This window comes from Pseudophryne corroboree, chromosome 9 (genome assembly GCF_028390025.1).
Source record: "Pseudophryne corroboree isolate aPseCor3 chromosome 9, aPseCor3.hap2, whole genome shotgun sequence".
NCBI lineage: Eukaryota > Metazoa > Chordata > Amphibia > Anura > Myobatrachidae > Pseudophryne > Pseudophryne corroboree.
The window spans coordinates 396442916-396466616 of record NC_086452.1 but is presented as its reverse complement, the minus strand read 5'-3'; the positions used below and the strand labels follow the sequence as shown (position 1 = coordinate 396466616).

General features: G+C 48.7%; 1 protein-coding gene across 1 annotated transcript in view; it reads left to right on the top strand.

Moving 5' to 3' along the window:
• Positions 1–23701, top strand: part of ARF4 (ADP ribosylation factor 4) — a 51723-nt gene that overhangs the window by 21653 nt on the left and 6369 nt on the right. The window contains exons 3-4 of the mRNA XM_063940860.1: positions 15420–15529; positions 19075–19146. Coding sequence (XP_063796930.1) covers positions 15420–15529; positions 19075–19146 — 182 coding nt within the window. The remainder of the gene's footprint in view (positions 1–15419; positions 15530–19074; positions 19147–23701) is intronic.

The window sequence follows — 23701 nt, the reverse complement described above, 5'->3', positions numbered from 1 at the left end:
TATGGGGGGGGGGGGGAGGGCGAGTGACTGGGCAGGGTGAGGGTATTGCGGCGTGCGGGAATCGGCATTAGCCATTTTACAGCTAAGCCCACCCCCGGCCAATAGGAGTCCTGGGGGGCGGGCTAAACTCCACAATAGAGTATGCCATTTCCTGGGTGCTGTGCACGCTGCATGGCTGTCCCCAGGGAATCGGGAGGTAGTATGCATGGAAATCTCTTGGTGTAGCCAGCACTGGTTAGCCCGGAAGATTTCCGTGCATACCACCGAAGGGGTTAATGAGGTAATTCAGCTAGCTGCGGGATTTACCATGGGCTTTTATCTTATCTGGTTAAGTGCCTAGAGCTATTCAGTTAATGCCTGCGGTAACCCCAGAGGGTGCACTTAATGCAGAGTGTGAACAGAAATATATGTGTAAAGTGCACCACCTGGTTATACTGCGCATGGTCATCACGTATCTCTGAGCACTTAATCTGGAAATCTGTGTGTTAGCTGCAGGGTTTACCGTGGATATAATTTTAATAGCTCTTGGCACTTACCGCAGACTCTTAGCTCCTGGGTTAAGTTCCACGGCTAATTGAATTCCCTGCCCCCAAAGTTTATTTCTTCATGTTGCAGTAGTCCTGGCTCTGAGATCAGTATCCAGTAGTCTGCTCCAATATGAGAATTTTCTTGCTTTGCATTTAGAGCTGGGCCTTAGCAATACTTGTGCAAGAGATCCCTGCAGGGCTTCATACCATTGGGCTTGATTCAGTTCGATTACAGTTGAATAGTGCCCAGTATTAGCTCTGTGTATTCAATACAGTGCAGTGGTAAGTCAGAAAATGCCCATTCTTGCGGTCAGCGGTTGACCGCGAGTAACCTCACTGCTGACCGCAAAGTTCACACCATTGAATATAATGGAGCGGCATAGTGCTATGCGCCGTCTGACAGCTCAGACGTGGCGCTCCCTGATTGGCTGAAGGGACCCTCTGTGACAGGAGTCACGGGGGGTCCCGGCATTCGGGGAAAGGGGTCCCATGTGTAAACATGGGACCCCTTTCAGTGCGTGGTCCGGGATTTTCGTTTTGTTTTTTTGCTAAGTACGAGGATTAAAAGTAGAAGAGTACAGATCTACACTGGATTTTGGTGAGTATAATTTTATTTTCAGGTACCCCGTGGATTCTACTTGGAGAAGGGGACCGAGTCGGAGTGTCAACATAGGTAAGAATGTGTGTGTCGGCGTGCATGTATGTAATAAAGTTTCTCTGACGTCCTAGTGGATGCTGGGAACTCCGTAAGGACCATGGGGAATAGCGGCTCCGCAGGAGACTGGGCACAAAAGTAAAAGCTTTAGGACTACCTGGTGTGCACTGGCTCCTCCCCCTATGACCCTCCTCCAAGCCTCAGTTAGATTTTTGTGCCCGAACGAGAAGGGTGCACACTAGGTGGCTCTCCTGAGCTGCTTAGTGAAAAAGTTTAAGTTAGGTTTTTTATTTTCAGTGAGTCCTGCTGGCAACAGGCTCACTGCATCGAGGGACTAAGGGGAGAAGAAGCGAACTCACCTGCGTGCAGAGTGGATTGGGCTTCTTAGGCTACTGGACATTAGCTCCAGAGGGACGATCACAGGCCCAGCCATGGATGGGTCCCAAAGCCGCGCCGCCGGCCCCCTTACAGAGCCAGAAGACAGAAGAGGTCCGGAAAATCGGCGGCAGAAGACGTCCTGTCTTCAACAAGGTAGCGCACAGCACCGCAGCTGTGCGCCATTGCTCTCAGCACACTTCACACTCCGGTCACTGAGGGTGCAGGGCGCTGGGGGGGGGGGCGCCCTGAGACGCAATAAAAACACCTTGGATGGCGAAAAATGCATCACATATAGCTCCTGGGCTATATGGATGCATTTAACCCCTGCCAGAATACACAGAAAAACGGGAGATAAGGCCGCCGTGAAGGGGGCGGAGCCTATCTCCTCAGCACACTGGCGCCATTTTCCCTCACAGCTCCGTTGGAGGGAAGCTCCCTGGCTCTCCCCTGCAGTCACTACACTATAGAAAGGGTTAAAAAAGAGAGGGGGGCACTTATTAGGCGCAGTATAAACAATACAGCAGCTATAAGGGGAAAAATAAATAAATAAATAAATAAATATATATATATATATATATATATATATATATATATATATATAGCGCTCTGGTGTGTGCTGGCAAACTCTCCCTGTCTCCCCAAAGGGCTAGTGGGGTCCTGTCCTCTATCAGAGCATTCCCTGTGTGTGTGCTGTGTGTCGGTACGTTTGTGTCGACATGTATGAGGAGAAAAATGATGTGGAGACGGAGCAGATTGCCTGTAATAGTGATGTCACCCCCTAGGGGGTCGACACCTGAGTGGATGAACTGTTGGAAGGAATTACGTGACGGTGTCAGCTCTGTATAAAAGACAGTGGTTGACATGAGACAGCCGGCTACTCAGCTTGTGCCTGTCCAGACGTCTCATAGGCCGTCAGGGGCTCTAAATGATTGCGAACCTGGAAGAAGGGGACTACATGATGTCTCGGGACATCAAGGATGCTTACCTTCATGTCCTAATTTACCCTTCTCACCAAGGGTACCTCAGGTTTGTGGTACAGAACTGTCACTATCCGTTTCAGACGCTGCCGTATGGATGGTCCACGGCACCCCGGATCTTTACCAAGGTAATGGCCGAAATGATGATACTCTTTCGAAGGAAGGGAATTTTAGTTATCCCTTACTTGGACGATTCCCTGATAAGGGTAAGATCCAGGGAACAGTTGGAGGTCGGTGTAGCAAGGTAGTGTTGCGGCAGCACGATTGGATTCTCAATATTCCAAAATCGCAGCTGATTCCGACGACTCGTCTTCTGTTCCTAGGGATGATCCTGGACACAGTCCAGAAAAAGGTGTTTCTCCCGGAGGAGAAAGTCAGGGAGTTATCAGAGCTAGTCGGGAACCTCCTATAACCGAGCCAAGTCTCAGTACATCAATGAAAGGGTTCTGGGAAAAATGGTGGCTTCCTACGAAGCAATCCCATTCGGCAGATTCCACGCAAGAACTTTCCAGTGGGACCTGCTGGACAAATGGTCCGGGTCGCATCTTCAGATGCATCAGCGGATAACCCTGTCACCAAGCACAAGGGTGTCTCTCCTGTGGTGGTTGCAGAGTGCTCCTCTTCTAGAGGGCCGCAGATTCGACATTCAGGACTGGGTCCTGGTGACCACGGATGCCAGCCTGCGAGGCTGGGGAGCAGTCACACAGGGAAGGAATTTCCAGAGCTTATGGTCAAGCCTGGAGACATCACTTCACATAAATATCCTGAAGCTAAGGGCCATTTACAATGCTCTAAGCTCAGCAAGACCTCTGCTTCAAGGTCACCCGGAGTTGATCCATTTGGACAACATCACGGCAGTCACCCACGTAAACAGACAGGGTGACACAAGAAGCAGGAGGGCAAGGCAGAAGCTGCAAGGATTCTTCGCTGGGCGGAAAATCATGGATAGCACTGTCAGCAGTATTCATTCTGGGAGTGGACAACTGGGAAGCAGACTTCCTCAGCAGACACGACCCCCACCCGGGAGAGTGGTGACTTCACCCAGAAGTCTTCCACATGTTTATAAAACTCGACAAGTATTGCGCCAGGTCAAGGGACCCTCAGGCAATAGCTGTAGACGCTCTGGTAACACAGTGGGTGTACCAGTCAGTGTATGTGTTCCCTCCTCTGCCTCTCATACCCAAGGTACTGAGAATTATAAGATGGAGAGGAGTAAGCACTATATTCGTGGCTCCGGATTGGCCAAGAAGGACTTGGTAACCGGAACTTCAAGAGATGCTCACGGAGGATTCGTGGCCTCTACCTCTAAGAAGGGACCTGCTCCAGCAAGGACCCTGTCTGTTCCAAGACTTACCGCGGCTGCGTTTGACGGCATGGCGGTTGAACGCCGGATCCTGAAGGAGAAAGGCATTCCGGATGAAGTCATCCCTATCCTGATCAAAGCCAGGAAGGATGTAACCGCAAAACATTATCACCGCATTTGGCGAAAATATGTTGCGTGGTGCGAGGCCAGTAAGGCCCGACGGAGGAATTTCAACTGGGTCGATTCCTACATTTCCTGCAAACAGGAGTGTCTATGGGCCTGAAATTGGGGTCCATTAAGGTTCAAATTTCGGCCCTGTCAATTTTCTTCCAAAAAGAACTAGCTTCAGTCCCTGAAGTTCAGACGTTTGTAAAAGGGGTACTGTATATACAGCCTCCTTTTGTGCCTCCAGTGGCACCTTGGGATCTCAATGTAGTTTTTGGGTTCCAAAAGTCACATTGGTTTGAACCACTTAAATCTGTGGAGTTAAAATATCTCACATGGAAGGTGGTCATGCTGTTGGCCCTGGCCTGGGCCAGGCGCTTGTCAGAATTGGCGCTTTTATCCTGTAAAAGCCCTTATCTGATTTTCCATTCGGACAGGGAGGAATTGAGGACTCGTCCTCAGTTTCTCCCTAAGGTGGTTTCAGCGTTTCACCTGAACCAACCTATGGTGGTGCCTGCGGCTACTAGGGACTTGGAGGACTCCAAGTTGCTAGACGTTGTCAGGGCCCTGAAAATATATGTTCCAGGATGGCTGGAGTCAGAAAATCTGACTCGCTGTTTATCCTGTATGCACCCAACAAGCTGGGTGCTCCTGCTTCTAAGCAGACTATTGCTCGTTGGATTTGTAGTACAATTCAGCTTGCACATTCTGTGGCAGGCCTGCCACAGCCAAAATCTGTAAAAGCCCATTCCACAAGGAAAGTGGGCTCATCTTGGGCGGCTGCCCGAGGGGTCTCGGCTTTACAACTTTGCCGAGCAGCTACTTGGTCAGGGGCAAACACGTTTGCTAAATTCTACAAATTTGATACCCTGGCTGAGGAGGACCTGGAGTTCTCTCATTCGGTGCTGCAGAGTCATCCACACTCTACCGCCCGTTTGGGAGCTTTGGTATAATCCCCATGGTCCTTACGGAGTTCCCAGCATCCACTAGGACGTCAGAGAAAATAAGAATTTACTTACCGATAATTCTATTTCTCGTAGTCCGTAGTGGATGCTGGGCGCCCATCCCAAGTGCGGATTGTCTGCAATACTTGTACATAGTTATTGTTAACTAAATCGGGTTATTATTGTTGTGAGCCATCTTTTCAGAGGCTCCTCTGTTATCGTGCTGTTAACTGGGTTCAGATCACAGGTTGTACGGTGTGATTGGTGTGGCTGGTATGAGTCTTACCCGGGATTCAAAATCCTTCCTTATTGTGTACGCTCGTCCGGGCACAGTATCCTAACTGAGGCTTGGAGGAGGGTCATAGGGGGAGGAGCCAGTGCACACCAGGTAGTCCTAAAGCTTTTACTTTTGTGCCCAGTCTCCTGCGGAGCCGCTATTCCCCATGGTCCTTACGGAGTTCCCAGCATCCACTACGGACTACGAGAAATAGAATTATCGGTAAGTAAGTAAATTCTTATTTTTACTATCACGGTGTCTGCAGTGATCGCGCTGAGCCAAAAAAAAAGTAGGTCCCAGGGACCCTTCACTTTTAAAAATTGGGGTCCTTCCGGTCTTTTTCTGGGTACCATCGGAATGAAGGTTCTTATTAATTTTAATCTTGTTTGGACACTACAAAAGTGTTGCAAGATGGGGGGATGGGGGTGACAGTGCTGCTGGGCTGTGTAGCATGCAGGACACCCTGCACCAGAGCTGTAACTAGACATTTTGGTGCCCTTAGGCAGAAAGTGAATTGGTGTTCCACCACTCAGACCTTAAAGCATAGGTAGTGCGCATCGTAGGCGCGCTGCAAAATTTTAGGGCGTGGCTTCATAGGGAAGGGGCGTGACCACATAATAGTGTCAATTCACATTACACCGCACAGTAGTGCCGCTTATACACATTGCACCAGGTAGAGCACGTCATACACTTTGCTCCAGGTACAGCACGTCATACACTTTGCTCCAGGAACAGCACGTCATACACTTTGCACCAGGAACAGCACGTCATACACTTTGCGCCAGGTACAGCACGTCATACACTTTGCGCCGGGTACAGCACGTTATACACACTGCGCCGGGTACAGCACGTTATACACACTGCGCCGGGTACAGCACGTTATACACACTGCGCCGGGTACAGCACGTTATACACACTGCGCCGGGTACAGCACGTTATACACACTGCGCCGGGTACAGCACGTTATACACACTGCGCCGGGTACAGCACTTACAAGTTGCAGCTACCACCACAGACCCCCAGTCACCCCTACAGCAAGATGAGCCACCACCCACTTCACTCACTGGTGCCGCAGTCTCACCCTGTGTCCGGAGCTGAGGACAGGAGTGCAGTCAGTCAGCTGCTGCGCTGTAAAAAGCTACAGTTTGCTATGCAGCAGCTTTCCTAAAACTCCATGGCTACCCCCCTGCCGCGAACCCTGATTCTAAAGCCCCGAGTGCCTCACTGCGGCTGCATCTGAAGAAATAAACTATCGGTGCAGCATGGATCGGACTTGCGGGGGGTAGGTACTCAGAGCACACAACATTTCCCCTACGTGCGCCAGTGCCCCCAGCCACCGGCCGCTGCCCCGGTCTTGATCCCTCGAACGGCTTCCTCCGCTGACCGATGTGGCAGAGCTTCATGCCCGGCCGGAGATGACTGCCCCCAGCCACACAGCGGTCTGGATGTTCCGGCCGGGTCCCGTACAGAGCAGAGAGGGGAAGGCGGGAGATCACGCTCTCCATGGTCTCCTCCCCTTTCTCTGCCATTGGAAAGTTAAAGTGACGGACAGCCCTGCTGATTGGTCAGAGCGCGTCCTGTGGGACCCTGCGTTTTTGTTTTTTTGAGTCACCGCTGTCAATTAACGAACACTGGTCTGTGTACTGTATTTATTTGGGTATTTTTTTTGCAGTAGAACTACAGGTACCAGCGGGCACGTTTCCCCCCCGCATGCTGGTACTTGTGGTTCTCCAAGTACCAGCTTGTGGGGGAGGCTTGCTTGGGACTTGTAGTTCTGCTACAAAAAACAATATTCTTTATTTTGTCACTTGGCTATCAGCCTCCCATCTGCAGCCCTTGGATGGGGGGGACAGCCTTGGGCTTCACCCCTGGCCCTTGTGTAGCTGGAGGGGGGGGGACCCCTTGATTTAAGGAGTCCCCACTCCTCCAGGGTACCCCGGCCAGGGGTGACTAGTTGGGGATTTAATGCCACGGCCACAGGGACCGATATAAGTGTCCCCCAGCTGTGGCATTATCTCTCCAGCTAGTGGAGCCCGGTGCTGGTGTGAAAATACGGGGGATCCCCTGTCATCCCCCCCCCCCCCCCCCCCGTATTTTTACAGCCAGAACCGGCTCAAAGAGCCCGAGGCTGGTTATGCTTAGGAGGGGGGACCCCACACTTTTTTTTTTTTCCTGGATTTTTTACACACTTTTGTGCCGTCCATGAAGTCGAATCCAGGACGCACACTATCGTCAATTGGTCCGTTTTTCGACAGCGGGACTGTCAAATCCGTTTTTTATTGAATATGTCGAATTCGGGACCCGGCGGGAGGGTATGTGAATGTCGAATTTAAAAACGGTCGAATTGCAACCGGAGTTTGACCGCAATTGCATATACCCCATATAGTCTATCCTAGTTTTTTTTACTCTTTATGTTAAGTTAGTTAAAAGCATGGGGCAGTATCCAATTGTCAGCGCTAATTTTTCAGCTGAAAAACAAACCAGGCTGTTATAGTGCTTATAGCTCAATGGTCATTTTCAAGCTATTCATTTTATAGCCTTTTTTTTTTCTTTTTTTTTTTTCCTTCCTTTCTCTTACGTCCTAGAGGATGCTGGGGACTCCGTAAGGACCATGGGTAATAGACGGGCTCCGCAGGAGACATGGGCACTAAAAAAGAAGTTTAGGTATGGGTGTGCACTGGCTCCTCCCTCTATGCCCCTCCTCCAGACCTTAGTTTAAGACTGTGCCCAGAGGAGACTGGGTGCACTACAGGGAGCTCTCCTGAGCTTCCTGGAAGAAAGTATTTTGTTAGGTTTTTTATTTTCAGGGAGACCTGCTGGCAACAGGCTCCCTGCACCGTGGGACTGAGGAGAGAGAAGCAGACCTACTTAAGTGATAGGCTCTGCTTCTTAGGCTACTGGACACCATTAGCTCCAGAGGGAGTCAGAACGCAGGTCTTCCCTAGCGGTTCGTCCCGGAGCCGCACCGCCGTCCTCCTCGCAGAGCCGGAAGATAGAAGCCGGGTGAGTATAGGAAGACAGAAGACTTCAAAGGCGGCAGAAGACTTCAGAGCTTCACTGAGGTAACGCGTGGTGGTAACGCTGCGCGCCATTGCTCCCTCACTGAACACACACAGCGCACACTGTTGGGTGCAGGGCGCGGGCTTCGCCCTGGGCAGCAATGTATACCTCTAAGACTGGCTATATATATATATGTATATGTATATGTATATATATATACACACACACACACACACACACACACACCGCCACTGAGGGGGCGGGGCTTCTCCCTCAGCACTCGCCAGCGCCATTTTCTCCACAGCACACGCTGAGAAGCTGGCTCCCCGGACTCTCCCCTGCTGATTACCGGTGACAGAGGGTTTTAAAGAAGGGGGGGGGGGGGGGAGACACACGACATAATTTGGCGCAGTACATATATAAAGAAGCGCTGTATCTGGGTAATTTTTTCCAGGGTTATTGGCGCTGGGTGTGTGCTGGCATACTCTCTCTCCAAGGGGCCTTGTGGGAGAACTGTCTCCAGATTAGAGCTTTCCCTGAGTGTGTGCTGTCGGAACGTGCGTGTCGGCATGTCTGAAGCGGAAGGCTCTCCTAGGGATGAGGTGGAGCGCATGAGTGTGGTGTCTCTGTCGGCAACGCCGACACATGACTGGATGGATATGTGGAATATTTTAAATGCAAATGTGAATTTATTGCACAAACGTTTGGACAAAGCAGAGTCCAGGGACGGTACAGGGGGTCATGCCCTGCCTTTCCGTATGTCACAGGGGCCTTCTGGGTCTCAAAAACGCCCACTTTCTTCGGTAGTCGACAGATACCGACACGGATTCTGAATCCATTGTCGATTATGATGATGCAAGGTTGCAGACAAAATTGACAGAGTATTCATTATATGATTATTGCTATAAAGGATGTGCTGCATATTCTAGATGACCCCGCTGTACCTAAATCAAAGATCCACATGTTCAAAGAAAAGAAGCCTGAGGTTACTTTTCCACCTTCTTTTGAATTAAATGAGTTATTTGAAAGTGCTTGGGAAACTCCAGACAAGAAACTGCAGATTCCCAAAAGGATTCTTATGGCGTATCCTTTCCCGATAAAGGACAGGATACGGTGGGAATCCTCCCCAAGGATGGACAAAGCTTTGACACGCCTTTCCAAAAAGGTGGCGCTGCCGTCTCAGGATACCGCTGCCCTCAGGGATCCTGCTGATCGCAAGCAGGAAACTACCTTGAAGTCGATTTACACACATACCGGTACATTACTCAGGCCGGCAATAGCGTCGGCTTGGGTTTGTAGCGCTGTAATAGCGTGGACCGATACCTTATCTGCTGATATGGATACGATGGATAAGGAAACTATTTTATTGACCCTGGGCCATATTAAGGATGCGGTCCTTTATATGAGAGAGGCTCAGAGGGATGTGGGCATACTGGGGTCCAGAGCGAACGCTATGGTGATTTCTGCCAGGCGAGCACTGTGGACCCGACAGTGGTCGGGTGATGCCGACTCGAAACGGCATATGGAGGTTTTGCCTTACAAGGGTGAGGAATTGTTTGGGGAAGGTCTCGCGGACCTAGTTTCCACGGCTACTGCAGGTAAATCAACCTTTTTACCTTATGTTTCCTCACAGCCTAAGAAAGCGCCACATTATCAGATGCAGTCCTTTCGGTCGCATAAATCCAAGAGAGCTCGGGGATCTTCCTTTCTTGCCAGAGGTAAGGGCAAAGGGAAAAAGCTGCCAGCTACAGCCAGTTCCCAGGAACAAAAGTCCTCCCCGGCTTCTACTAAATCCACCGCATGACGCTGGGGCTCCACTGGGGGCGTCCGCTCCTGTGGGGGCACGTCTTCGTCTTTTCAGCCAAGTCTGGGTTCACTCTCAGGTGGATCCCTGGGCAATAGACATTGTTTCCCAGGGGTACAAGCTGGAATTCGAAGAGGTGCCTCCTCGCCAGTTTTTCAAATCGGCACTGCAGACTTCTTCCCCAGAGAGGGAGGTAGTTTTGGCAGCAATTCAAAAGTTGTGCCTTCAACAAGTGGTGGTCAAAGTTCCCCTGCTGCAGCAGGGGATGGGCTATTACTCAACCCTGTTTGTGGTCCCGAAACCGGACGGTTCGGTCAGAACCATTCTGAATTTAAAATCCTTAAACCTATACTTAAAGAGGTTCAAGTTCAAGATGGAATCGCTCAGAGCGGTCATCGCAAGTCTGGAAGGGGGCGATTATATGGTGTCCTAGACATAAAGGATGCATACCTTCATGTCCCCATATATCAACCTCATCAGGCGTTCCTGAGATTTGTTGTGCAGGATTGTCATTACCAATTTCAGACGTTGCCGTTTGGGCTTTCCACGGCCCCGAGGATTTTTACCAAATTAATGGCAGAGATGATGGTGCTCCTGCGCAAGCAGGGTGTCACAATTATCCCATACTTGGACGATCTCCTGATAAAAGCGAGATCGAGAGAACAGTTGCTGGACAGCGTATCTCTCTCCCTGAGGGTGTTGCAACAACACGGTTGGTTTCTCAATCTACCGAAGTCATAGTTAGTTCCAACGACCCGATTGCCCTTCTTAGGCATGATTCTGGACACGGAACAAAAGAGGATCTTTCTCCCGAAGGAAAAGGCCCAGGAACTTCAGAGCTTGGTCAGGGACCTGTTAAAGCCAGACAGGGTGTCTGTACATCACTGCACTCGAGTTCTGGGAAAGATGGTGGCGTCTTACGAGGCCATTCCATTCGGCAGGTTCCATGCTAGGACTTTTCAGTGGGACCTTCTGGACAAGTGGTCCGGGTCACATCTACAGATCAGACAACATCACAGCAGTGGCTCATGTAAACCGCCAAGGCGGCACAAGGAGCAGAGTGGCAATGGCAGAAGCCTCAAAGATTCTTCGATGGGCGGAGAGTCATGTAAGCGTTCTTGTCAGCAGTCTTCATTCCGGGAGTGGACAACTGGGAGGCAGGCTTCCTAAGCAGACACGATCTGCATCCAGGAGAGTGGGGACTTCATCAGGAAGTCTTCGCAGAGATTGCAAGTCAGTGGGGACTGCCTCAAATAGACATAATGACTTCACGCCTCAACAAGAAACTTCCGAGATATTGCGCCAGGTCAAGGGACCCTCAGGCGGTAGCAGTGGACGCCCTGGTGACACCGTGGGTGTTCCAGTCGGTCTATGTGTTTTCCTCCTCTTCCTCTCATCTCAAAGATACTGAGAATCATAAGACGAAGAGGGATTCAGACAATTCTCATTGTTCCAGATTGGCCTCGAAGGGCCTGGTATCTGGATCTGCAGGAAATGCTCACAGAAGATCCGTGGCCTCTTCCTCTCAGGGCCCTTGTTGTAACAGGTCTTCCCTGTCTGTTCCAGGACTTACCGCCACTGCGTTTGACGGCATGGCTGTTGAACGAAGGATCCTAGCAAAAAAGGGCATTCCGGATGAGGTCATTCCTACTCTGATAAAGGCTAGGAAGGAGGTGACATCGACACATTATCACCGTATCTGGAGGAAGTATGTATCTTGGTGCGAAGCCAGGACTGCTCCTCCGGAAGAATTCCATCTGGGCCTTTTTCTCCACTTTCTGCAAACTGGAGTGAATTTGGGCCTAAAGTTAGGCTCCATTAAGGTTCAGGTTTCGGCCTTATACATTTTCTTTCAAAAGGAATTGGCTTCTCTCCCAGAAGTTCAGACTTTTGTGAAGGGAGTGCTGCACATCCAGCCTCCTTTTGTGCCCCCTGTGGCGCCTTGGGACCTTAACGTGGTGTTAAGGTTCCTAAAATCTCACTGGTTTGAGCCTCTTCAAACGGTGGAATTAAAATTTCTCACTTGGAAGGTGGTCATGTTATTGGCCTTGTCATCTGCAAGGCGGGTGTCCGAATTGGCGGCCTTGTCACACAAGAGCACCTATTTAATTTTCCATGTGGATCGAGCAGAGTTGAGGACTCGTCCTCAATTTTTACCTAAGGTGGTTTCTTCATTTCATTTGAACCAACCTATTGTGGTGCCCGTGGCTACGGATGACTTGGAGGACTCCAAGTCCCTGGATGTGGTCAGGGCCTTAAAAATTTATGTATACAGAGGCTCTGTTTGTCCTGTATGCAGCCAACAAGGTTGGCGCTCCTGCTTCTAAGCAGACCATCGCTCACTGGATCTGTAACACGATTCAGCAGGCTCATTCTACGGCTGGATTGCCGTTACCAAATTCGGTATAGGCCCATTCCACTAGGAAGGTGGGCTCTTCTTGGGCGGCTGTCCGAGGCGTCTCGGCATTACAGCTTTGCCGAGCAGCTACTTGGTCGGGTTCAAACACTTTTGCAAAATTCTACAAGTTTGATACCCTGGCTGATGAGGACCTCGCGTTTGCTCAATCGGTGCTGCAGAGTCATCCGCACTCTCCCGCCCGGTTTGGAGCTTTGGTATAAACCCCATGGTCCTTACGGAGTCCCCAGCATCCTCTAGGACGTAAGAGAAAATAAGATTTTAAACCTACCGGTAAATCTTTTTCTCCTAGTCCGTAGAGGATGCTGGGCGCCCGTCCCAGTGCGGACAACATCCTGTAAGACTTGTATATAGTTGTTGCTTACATAAGGGTTATGTTTTCAGTCTGGATCAGTTTTGGACTGATACTGGTTTTGTTTCATACTGTTGACTGGTTCGTGTATCCCATGTTATACGGTGTGAATGGTGTGGCTGGTATGAATCTTGCCCTTGGATTTCCAAAATCCTTTCCTCGTACTGTCCGTATCCTCTGGGCACAGTTTCTCTAACTGAGGTCTGGAGGAGGGGCATAGAGGGAGGAGCCAGTGCACACCCATACCTAAAGTTCTTTTTTTAGTGCCCATGTCTCCTGCGGAGCCCGTCTATTCCCCATGGTCCTTACGGAGTCCCCAGCATCCTCTACGGACTAGGAGAAAAAGATTTACCGGTAGGTTTAAAATCTTTTTTTTTTCCTCAGGCGAAAACACATGGTATCCATAAGTTTTCTGACCCATTTTTTTTTGTTTGAGAAAAAAATGGGCTTTAAGGGCTGGTTATCGTGGATTGTTTGCGTGCTCCAGCCACATAATCCCCTGATAAGTGCCAGCATAATAGGGTAGTCCCGGGCAAGTCAGTTACCCACAGTACACACCTGTCCCCAAGAGACTTGATGAATTGCACTGATCTTCTCACACCCCCTTCACTACTTCTTTTAAAATGACACTTTAACCACCAGGGAATTCCTTGTGAGTTTTGTTTAATTGCACAATATGATTAAGGTGTAACCTAATGTTTCTCTGGTCACTAGCATATAGGAGATGCTTGGGTGCATACCATAGAGAGAGTGTAGCGCAGACTACATGTAGTATGGGGAAGCACAGCACCTGAATAAATGAAATAAGACTAATTATAAGTTTTATAGAATAGATATGTCATTATTAGTAAAGGTGGGCTGTGTCCAATCAGAACATGTGTCTAGTTCAATGATCGTGTTCATTCTAGCACCCTGCACCTGTCAAACTGTGCAGTTCCTCTTTCCTGCCTGGGGTGTTTCTCTCTGCCCTGGTACTTCTAGCACTTTCTGGTCTGTATCTCAGTGCTATGATACAGACCAGAGTGTGCTAGGAGCACCAGAGCAGAGACTGATACCTCAGGCAGAAAAAAGAACCTGCACGGGTTGTGACAGCTGCAGGATGCTAGAAAGAACACTCAGAGGTCTGTCCTATTAGCCGTGATGATTTTGCTGGTGCAAATCCTCACAGCAGCAGGCGCACTTCACTGGCTGCATTTTTAGTGGGGTGGGGGGGTGGAGATTGGCTTTTACAAGAGACACCCACGGCACATTGGGGTTCATTCAGGTGTGATTGCTCCTGCAACAATTGGTTCAAAGTTACGATTTTCGGTACTTTGCACAGGACCAGTTCTGCTGCATAGGACGAGGCCCGTCATAAGGCGGTCTTTCACTGACAGGCTGATGCCGTTTCGGGAGTGGGCGGCCACGGCCTCTGTTTCTGAAAATAGAGGCGCGTCAACCCCGTTTTGGGAGTGGGAAGAGGCTAGGGATCTCCTTCGTAGGATGGAGATTTCCTGGCCTGTGCGACGGTTGGCTTGCGCGTTAGCATGAGTGCCGTATGCCGCCTGATGGTGAATGGTTTGATTCGAGGATGTGTCCTAGGACGCAGGTCAGATCACTGGTGTAGCAGGAGGTGTCTGCGTGTAATAGACGCCCCCTGATGTCTCTACATACAGCGCTATCACTGCTTCCAAGAATTAACAGTCCTAGGAAGCAGTGATGGCTAAACCAACTGCACCTGAATGACCCCCATTATTTAATACCCCTGGTTGTGGTGTTTTAGTATGTCCTTTAGTATGCTGTACAGTCTTTCAGATGGCGCTCATGACCTGTTCCAGCGGCTGCCATCTGGAAGACTGTACAGCCTGCGGCTCGTAAGAACTGCTAGACACATGAACAGTTTCTTTCCCCAAGCGACTATCTTGGTCAACTCGACTCTTGCTTAGTCTGTTAATTTTCGCACTCGAACCATGTATTCAAGCATCCATTATGTTTCCTTCTCTTTGTCACGTTGTTGTTTTCTTTATCTTCCTTTTCTTTTTTTCTGTCTGAGAGCTGTGGTTATCGGAAACCATTTCCTTGTGTGTTATGTACTGATATACTTGGCAATAAAGATGATTCTGATAGAGTAAATCTAGGACTGTTGATCTGTATGAAGAGCACAATACAATCTCATAGTTTTATCCATGTATCTCTTTACCTTCTCTTCAGTCTGTAAAATGTGTTCAGCTCTGTTCATGAGTCGGAGAGTTAAGTATAACAAATAGGAATTTCTGTATTTGGTGGCTAACATCTTACTTAAAGACTGTGTAAATGTTACATAGATTTAGAGGTTGTTGTATCAAACAGTGAAGAGTGGACCAGTGGAGACGTTGCTCATAGCAACTGATCATTTCTGAGGAAGCATTTATCAAGTACACTCTATCAATTGATAGGTAGCTGCTGCTTGGTTACTATGGGCAACTTCTCCACTCTTGTCACAGCTTGATAAATCAATCCCTTTCTGTCTTTATACTTTTACTGTCTGTCAGCTCCTCATGTGGGTTTGCTGGCTCTAGCACTGCCAGTGTGCTGCGTATAATTGCTTCAATTACTTCGTGTAATTTCTTCTTCTTTTTCTTTTTTCTTTTTTTTTTTTTAAGGCTTCAATGTGGAAACTGTAGAATACAAAAATATCTGTTTCACTGTCTGGGACGTTGGCGGCCAGGATAAAATCAGACCCCTTTGGAGGCATTATTTCCAGAACACACAGGTACAGTACTACTTATACAGTACGGATGGTGTAATGGTTAGCATTAATGCCTCACAGCACTGAGGTCATGGGTTTGATTCCCAGCAGGGCAATAACTGTGTGGAGTTTGTATATTCTCCCCGTACTTGGGTGGGTTTCTTTTGGGTACGCCAGTTTCCTCCCACAATCCAAAAATATACTGGTAGGTTAATTGGCTCCCAACAAAATTAACCCTAGTGTGAATGTGTGTACATATGATAGGGAATATAGATTGTAAGCTCCACTGGGGCAGGGACTGATGTGAATGGCCAAATATTCTCTGTAAAGTGCTGCGGAATATGTGTGCGCTATATAAATAACAGGTAATTAGTAAATACAGACTTTGTTTTAAAAAAAATAAAAATACAATTTTTAATACCTGAATATGGTTAACTGCGTAGAGCAGTGGGCAAACAGACACACACAGGCTTTTTTTTCCAAGAATTCAAGACAATATCTATAGATAATTGACTGATAATAGAAAAAAGGGGTAAGCCTGAAAGAAGTAGAAAAAAGGCCAATCAACAACATATGTTAGCATCCGTTTCAAGGAATAAGATCACGAAATTACTCTTATTAACCTCTAAGAAAAAGAGAGATGCATACAGTCTAATAACAAGCTACTATTAAGAGTGCACGTAACGCGTACAATGAGGGATTTGCAAAGATCTGCATAATAGACTCAGTATGTGATTACGGCAAATATTCCAAATAAAGACTCAGTTTATAAAAAATAAATAAGAAAATAAGAAATAAGCTAATGTTAATAATTGTCAAATGGTACATAAATGTAATTACAAGGTCAAATAGGGTTTTTCTCGAGGTTTATCAGTAAATGGTTGTGATTCTGCATTTTAAAATAAACTCTTTGCATTTGAGGAGAAGCCCAGGATGTGACCAGCTCCCTCGGGCACTAAACTAAGACTGGCTTGTAGGAGGGGTATAGAGGGAAGGAGCTAGTCACACTTCTAAATTCTTAAAGTGCCAGCTCCCGGTTAGCACACACGCTATTAAGGGAGAGATGTACTAAGGGCCAGATTAAGACCTGATCGCTGCTGTGCGTTTATCAGTAGACTGCGCATGCACACGCGTGTCGCTAAACAGGCATCGCCAAACAGCGACAGACTGGTGTGAAAATTTCAATCGCACAGCCATTCGCAAGCTGATTGACAGGAGAGGGCATTTGTGGGTAGTAACTGCCCATTTTCTGGGAGTGTCTGGGAAAACACAGGCGTCCCCAATAGTTTTCAGGGAGGGTGTGTGACGTCTGCTCCGGACCCGATCAGCCTGTTCTCATGGCACTGTAGGAGTAAGTCCTGGGCTGCGCACAGACTGCACACAGTGGTAAGAACATTCGATGGTGAGTGCGGTGGGAACGAATTTACAGCTGTCCGCTGACTGAGGGATATTTGTAGCACGGCGTACACATGCGATCGCACACTTGCACGGGCAAATTTACATTCCCCTTGGGTGACTACTATCTGAACGCAGGACAGCAAAATTAGCAGCACATCGATCAAGTCTGAATCACCCCCTAAGTCTTTTGCATATTAATAATGGACAGGCAAACATAAATATATAAAAACCACTATAAGCCAGTAATAAAAAAACAAACAAAAAAATCCAAGGTGCTGAAAACAAAGAAATAGCATCCCCCCTGGACACCGTTACCAGCCAACCCCCCTCCCCCCTTGAACCAAATTACTAGCTTCACCCCCTCCCCCCCCCTTGACAACATTACCAGACTAGGGTGCTGTTTAAAAGCGTGTATAGCATAACCGTACATTGAAAATAGAAATAGTATTAACAGTAGCTTTAGGAACAGTAGCTTTAGGTGCCGTATATTCAAACCTTACGGGCTCCTTTCTGTGTGCTGTGCGACCTGCATCCAAGATCTGGCCCACCCCCCAGCAGCGCCCACCCCCCCCAACACCACCTGCTGCCTGTTGTAATGCTGACGTGATGTGACCGCGAGACCTGCGAACAGTATTTCCTCAGCGGCAACGGCAGCTTCGGAGGTACTGCAGCACAATGACAAGTAGCTCAGCCTGTTGAGCCGCTTGTCATTGCATGCTGGTGGGAGGCAGCAGGCCAGGCAGGATCAGCTCGCGGGCCGTATTTTGCCCTCCCCTACTCTATACCCATTGTCGAGCACTCCAGTGTCCCCTAGTGAATGAAGGAAAAATTGGATTTGTGGAATAACTAAGTTGAATGTGCTCGATTTTATAAAATTTGGTAACAGACGGACTTAATGGCTGCTATCTCTGCATTGACTCAATGGGAAAAGTGCAGAGGTGCTATGAAGTACAAAGATGAAAGATAGAAACCACTGTGATGTAGGTAAGGAACAGGACTTGTGGAAGAGCTAATGGAGCAAATGGGCCTTGGGGGCAGGGGGTTAGTAGGTTGCTTAGGGAGGTGCTTGCTGTTCAGTATTTGAAATGTAGTAGGGGAAGTAGAAGTTGTAGTGGGTGCAACTGACGCCTTGTCAGGTGACAGGGCAGAGAATATGGGGGGCCTGGGCACGTGTAGGGGGACACGAAAGGAGCGCAATGTTATGTTGGTGACTTATATAGCTACCACCAATCACTGATAAGTGTCTTTGTGCTAAATATAGCATCCCATAAAGTATATGCAAATGTATTCATAGTGCAGATACCAGAGGCGGCACCAGTTCAGTTATGGATGGTTAATTATTAGATTATATAAATTGGGATACTGTAACTAGTAGCCATTAGAAAAGATTTGTACCACTCTAAAAGATCACTACTTTTCCCATGTCGTCAAAGAAGCGTTTAAAGGAAGAGACGCATTGGCCTTAATACATCAGTCGTACAGGTAAAGGAGCATTTAGGAAATGGTGATCATAACATGGGAACAGTCTCTATCCTGCTCCAGGGTTCTGACTGCCAAGATCAGAGACGCTTGGTACTTACATTACTGTCTCACAGCCGCGGTTTGGACAGTAAAAACATTGCAGTGCAGACATGTACTGTCTCAGCGTGCCATGCTGGACATGATCCTAACTGTATCCAGACAGCAAGTGGGCAATATCTGCCCCACACAGCTACTTCCTAATTCCACCCGGGTGGCAGTATGTTCTGGGGAGAACACTGTAGTGTAGTCGGGAGAATATGGCCCACAGCTTCACTCCTTGCTTCCTGGATGTAACTTGTTCTTAGTGGATTACTAGTCTGCAGTTTCATGCATTATCTGTTCAGGTTACAATATGGCTGCCTTCACTATGCACCGCCAAACATACATTTTAAGCCAAGCTCTTCAGATGTTGTGAAAACCGTTTCCAGCAGAGAGCATGCTGGGGCTTGTAGTTCACAACACTTGTAGAGAGACAGGCTGCCCATTCATGCTAACAAATACCATTGTGACTGCACGTTGATGATTGACGTGTGAGGCTCTTATCCAGATCAAATCCTATTAATATTGTAGTGTGGGTGTATTATATGAAATATAACATTCCAGTTTAGGATGAATGGACAGCGTTCATCGTATATTCTGTTTTCTTTCAGGGCCTCATTTTTGTTGTAGATAGTAATGACCGAGAGAGAATCCAGGAAGCAGCAGAGGAGTTACAGAAAATGGTAAGTACTGGAGCAGATTACTATAGACCAGTGGTTCTCAAACTCTGTCCTCAGGACCCCACACAGTGCATGTTTTACAGGTAACCCAGCAGGTGCACAGGTGTATTAATTACTCACTGACACATTTTAAAAGGTCCACAGGTGGAGCTAATTATTTCACTTGCGATTCTGTGAGGTGATCTGCAAAACATGCACCGTGTGGGGTCTTGAGGACTGAGTTTGAGAACCTGTGCTATAGACTATGTGAAATAAGCAAATTCCTTTTATGGTGTGTTCTTGCCATCATTTATATTTATGTGCAGTTTTGGCTGAGAAATTACTTATTAGTTATTTGTGTACGTGAATAGTATAGTATTGTGTAAGTTGCAGGTTCATTGGTGGGATAGCTTTGTTCCAGGTAGAAATCCCGGAGCTGTATTACTGTGTTTGTGGAACTGCCTCTCGGTGTATCCTTTATACTGATCCTTATTTCTCTGACGTCCTAGTGGATGCTGGGACTCCGTCAGGACCATGGGGATTAGCGGCTCCGCAGGAGACAGGGCACAAAAATAAAAGCTTTAGGACTAGGTGGTGTGCACTGGCTCCTCCCCCCATGAGCCCCCTCCAAGCCTCAGTTAGGTTTTTGTGCCCGTCCGAGCAGGGTGCAATCTAGGTGGCTCTCCTAAAGAGCTGCTTAGAAAAAGTTATTAGGTTTTTTATTTTCAGTGAGTCCTGCTGGCAACAGGCTCACTGCAACGAGGGACTTAGGGGAGAAGAAGTGAACTCACCTGCGTGCAGGATGGATTGGCTTCTTAGGCTACTGGACACCATTAGCTCCAGAGGGATCGAACACAGGCCCAGCCATGGAGTCCGGTCCCGGAGCCGCGCCGCCGACCCCCTTGCAGATGCCGAAAAGTGAAGAGGTCCAGAAACCGGCGGCAGAAGACTTTTCAGTCTTCATGAGGTAGCGCACAGCACTGCAGCTGTGCGCCATTGTTGTCAGCACACTTCACACCAGCGGTCACTGAGGGTGCAGGGCGCTGGGGGGGGGCGCCCTGGGCAGCAATGATAATACCTTGTTCTGGCTAAAAATACATCACATATAGCCCCTGGGGCTATATGGATGTATTTAACCCCTGCCAGGTCTCACAAACACCGGGAGAAGAGCCCGCCGAAATAGGGGGCGGGGCCTATCTCCTCAGCACACAGCGCCATTTTCCTGCACAGCTCCGCTGCGAGGAAGGCTCCCAGGACTCTCCCCTGCACTGCACTACAGAAACAGGGTAAAAAAACAGAGAGGGGGGGCACTTTTTTGGCGATATTGATATATTAAGCTGCTATAAAGGAAACAACACTTCTGTAGGGTTGTTCCTATATATTTATAGCGCTTGGGTGTGTGCTGGCAAACTCTCCCTCTGTCTCCCCAAAGGGCTAGTGGGGTCCTGTCTTCGATAAGAGCATTCCCTGTGTGTCTGCTGTGTGTCGGTACGTGTGTGTCGACATGTATGAGGACGATGTTGGTGTGGAGGCGGAGCAATTGCCGGTAATGGTGATGTCACCCCCTAGGGAGTCGACACCGGAATGGATGGCTTTGTTTATGGAATTACGTGATAATGTCGGCACGTTACAAAAATCAGTTGACGACATGAGACGGCCGGCAAACCAGTTAGTACCTGTCCAGGCGTCTCAGACACCGTCAGGGGCTGTAAAACGCCCTTTACCTCAGTCGGTCGACACAGACCCAGACACGGACACCGAATCTAGTGTCGACGGTGAAGAAACAAACGTATTTTCCAGTAGGGCCACACGTTATATGATCACGGCAATGAAGGAGGCTTTGCATATCTCTGATACTGCAAGTACCACAAAAAGGGGTATTATGTGGGGTCTGAAAAAACTACCTGTAGTTTTTCCTGAATCAGAGGAATTGAATGAAGTGTGTGATGAAGCGTGGGTTAACCCCGATAGAAAACTGCTAATTTCAAAGAAGTTATTGGCATTATATCCTTTCCCGCCAGAGGTTAGGGCGCGCTGGGAAACACCCCCTAGGGTGGATAAGGCACTCACACGCTTATCAAAACAAGTGGCGTTACCGTCTCCTGAAACGGCCGCCCTCAAGGATCCAGCTGATAGGAGGCTGGAAACTACCCTGAAAAGTATATACACTCATACTGGTGTTATACTGCGACCAGCCATCGCCTCTGCATGGATGTGCAGTGCTGGGGTGGTTTGGTCGGATTCCCTGACTGAAAATATTGATACCCTGGATAGGGACAGTATTTTATTGACTATAGAGCAATTAAAGGATGCTTTTCTTTATATGCGAGATGCTCAGAGGGATATTTGCACTCTGGCATCGAGAGTAAGTGCGATGTCCATATCTGCCAGAAGAAGTTTATGGACGCGACAGTGGTCAGGTGATGCGGATTCCAAACGGCATATGGAAGTATTGCCGTATAAAGGGGAGGAATTATTTGGGGTCGGTCTATCGGATTTGGTGGCCACGGCAACAGCCGGGAAATCCACCTTTTTACCTCAGGTCCCCTCCCAACAGAAAAAGACACCGTCTTTTCAGCCGCAGTCCTTTCGTTCCTATAAGAACAAGCGGGCAAAAGGACAGTCATATCTGCCCCGAGGCAAAGGAAAGGGTAAGAGAGTGCACCAAGCAGCTCCCTCCCAGGAGCAGAAGCCCTCCCCGGCTTCTGCAAAGCCCTCAGCATGACGTTGGGGCTTTACAAGCGGACTCGGGGGCGGTGGGGGGTCGACTCAAGAATTTCAGCGCACAGTGGGCTCACTCACAGGTGGACCCCTGGATCCTGCAGGTAGTATCTCAGGGTTACAGGTTGGAATTCGAGAAGTCTCCCCCTCGCCGGTTCCTAAAGTCTGCTCTGCCAACGTCTCCCTCAGACAGGGCGACGGTATTGGAAGCCATTCACAAGCTGTATTCTCAGCAGGTGATAGTCAAGGTACCCCTCCTACAACAGGGAAAGGGGTATTATTCCACACTATTTGTGGTACCGAAGCCGGACGGCTCGGTAAGACCTATTCTAAATCTGAAATCTTTGAACCTGTACATACAAAAATTCAAGTTCAAGATGGAGTCACTCAGAGCAGTGATAGCGAATCTGGAAGAAGGGGACTTTATGGTGTCCCTGGACATCAAGGATGCTTACCTGCATGTCCCAATTTGCCCTTCACATCAAGGGTACCTCAGGTTCGTGGTGCAAAACTGTCATTATCAGTTTCAGACGCTGCCGTTTGGATTGTCCACGGCACCTCGGGTCTTTACCAAGGTAATGGCCGAAATGATGTTTCTTCTGCGAAGAAAAGGCGTATTAATTATCCCTTACTTGGACGATCTCCTGATAAGGGCAAGGTCCAGAGAACAGCTGGGGGACGTAGTAGCACTAACCCAAGTAGTGCTGCAACAGCACGGGTGGATTCTGAATTTTCCAAAATCTCAATTGACCCCGACGACACGTCTGCTGTTCCTGGGAATGATTCTGGACACGGTTCAGAAAAAGGTGTTTCTTCCGGAGGAGAAAGCCAGGGAGTTATCCGAACTTGTCAGGAACCTCCTAAAACCAGGAAAAGTGTCTGTGCATCAATGCACAAGAGTCCTGGGAAAAATGGTGGCTTCTTACGAAGCGATTCCATTCGGCAGATTCCACGCACGAACTTTTCAGTGGGATCTGCTGGACAAATGGTCCGGATCGCATCTGCAGATGCATCAGCGGATAACTTTGTCTCCACGGGCAAGGGTGTCTCTTCTGTGGTGGTTGCAGAGTGCTCATCTGTTAGAGGGCCGCAGATTCGGCATACAGGACTGGGTCCTGGTGACCACGGATGCCAGTCTGAGAGGCTGGGGAGCGGTCACACAGGGAAGAAACTTCCAGGGAGTGTGGTCAAGCCTGGAGATGTCTCTTCACATAAATATACTGGAGCTAAGAGCGATGTACAATGCTCTAAGCCTGGCAAAACCCCTGCTTCAGGGTCAGCCGGTGTTGATCCAGTCGGACAACCTCACGGCAGTCGCCCACGTAAACAGACAGGGCGGCACAAGAAGCAGGAGGGCAATGGCAGAAGCTGCAAGGATTCTTCGCTGGGCGGAAGATCATGTGATAGCACTGTCAGCAGTGTTCATTCCGGGAGTGGACAACTGGGAAGCGGACTTCCTCAGCAGACACGATCTACACCCGGGAGAGTGGGGACTTCATCCAGAAGTCTTCCACATGATTGTGAACCGTTGGGAAAAACCAAAGGTGGATATGATGGCGTCCCGCCTCAACAAAAAACTGGACAGGTATTGCGCCAGGTCAAGAGACCCTCAGGCAATAGCTGTGGACGCTCTGGTAACACCGTGGGTGTTCCAGTCAGTGTATGTGTTTCCTCCTCTGCCTCTCATACCAAAAGTACTGAGAATTATACGGCAAAGGGGAGTAAGAACGATACTCGTGGCTCCGGATTGGCCAAGAAGAACTTGGTACCCGGAACTTCAGGAGATGCTCACGGAAGATCCGTGGCCTCTACCTCTAAGACGGGACCTGCTTCAGCAGGGACCGTGTCTATTCCAAGA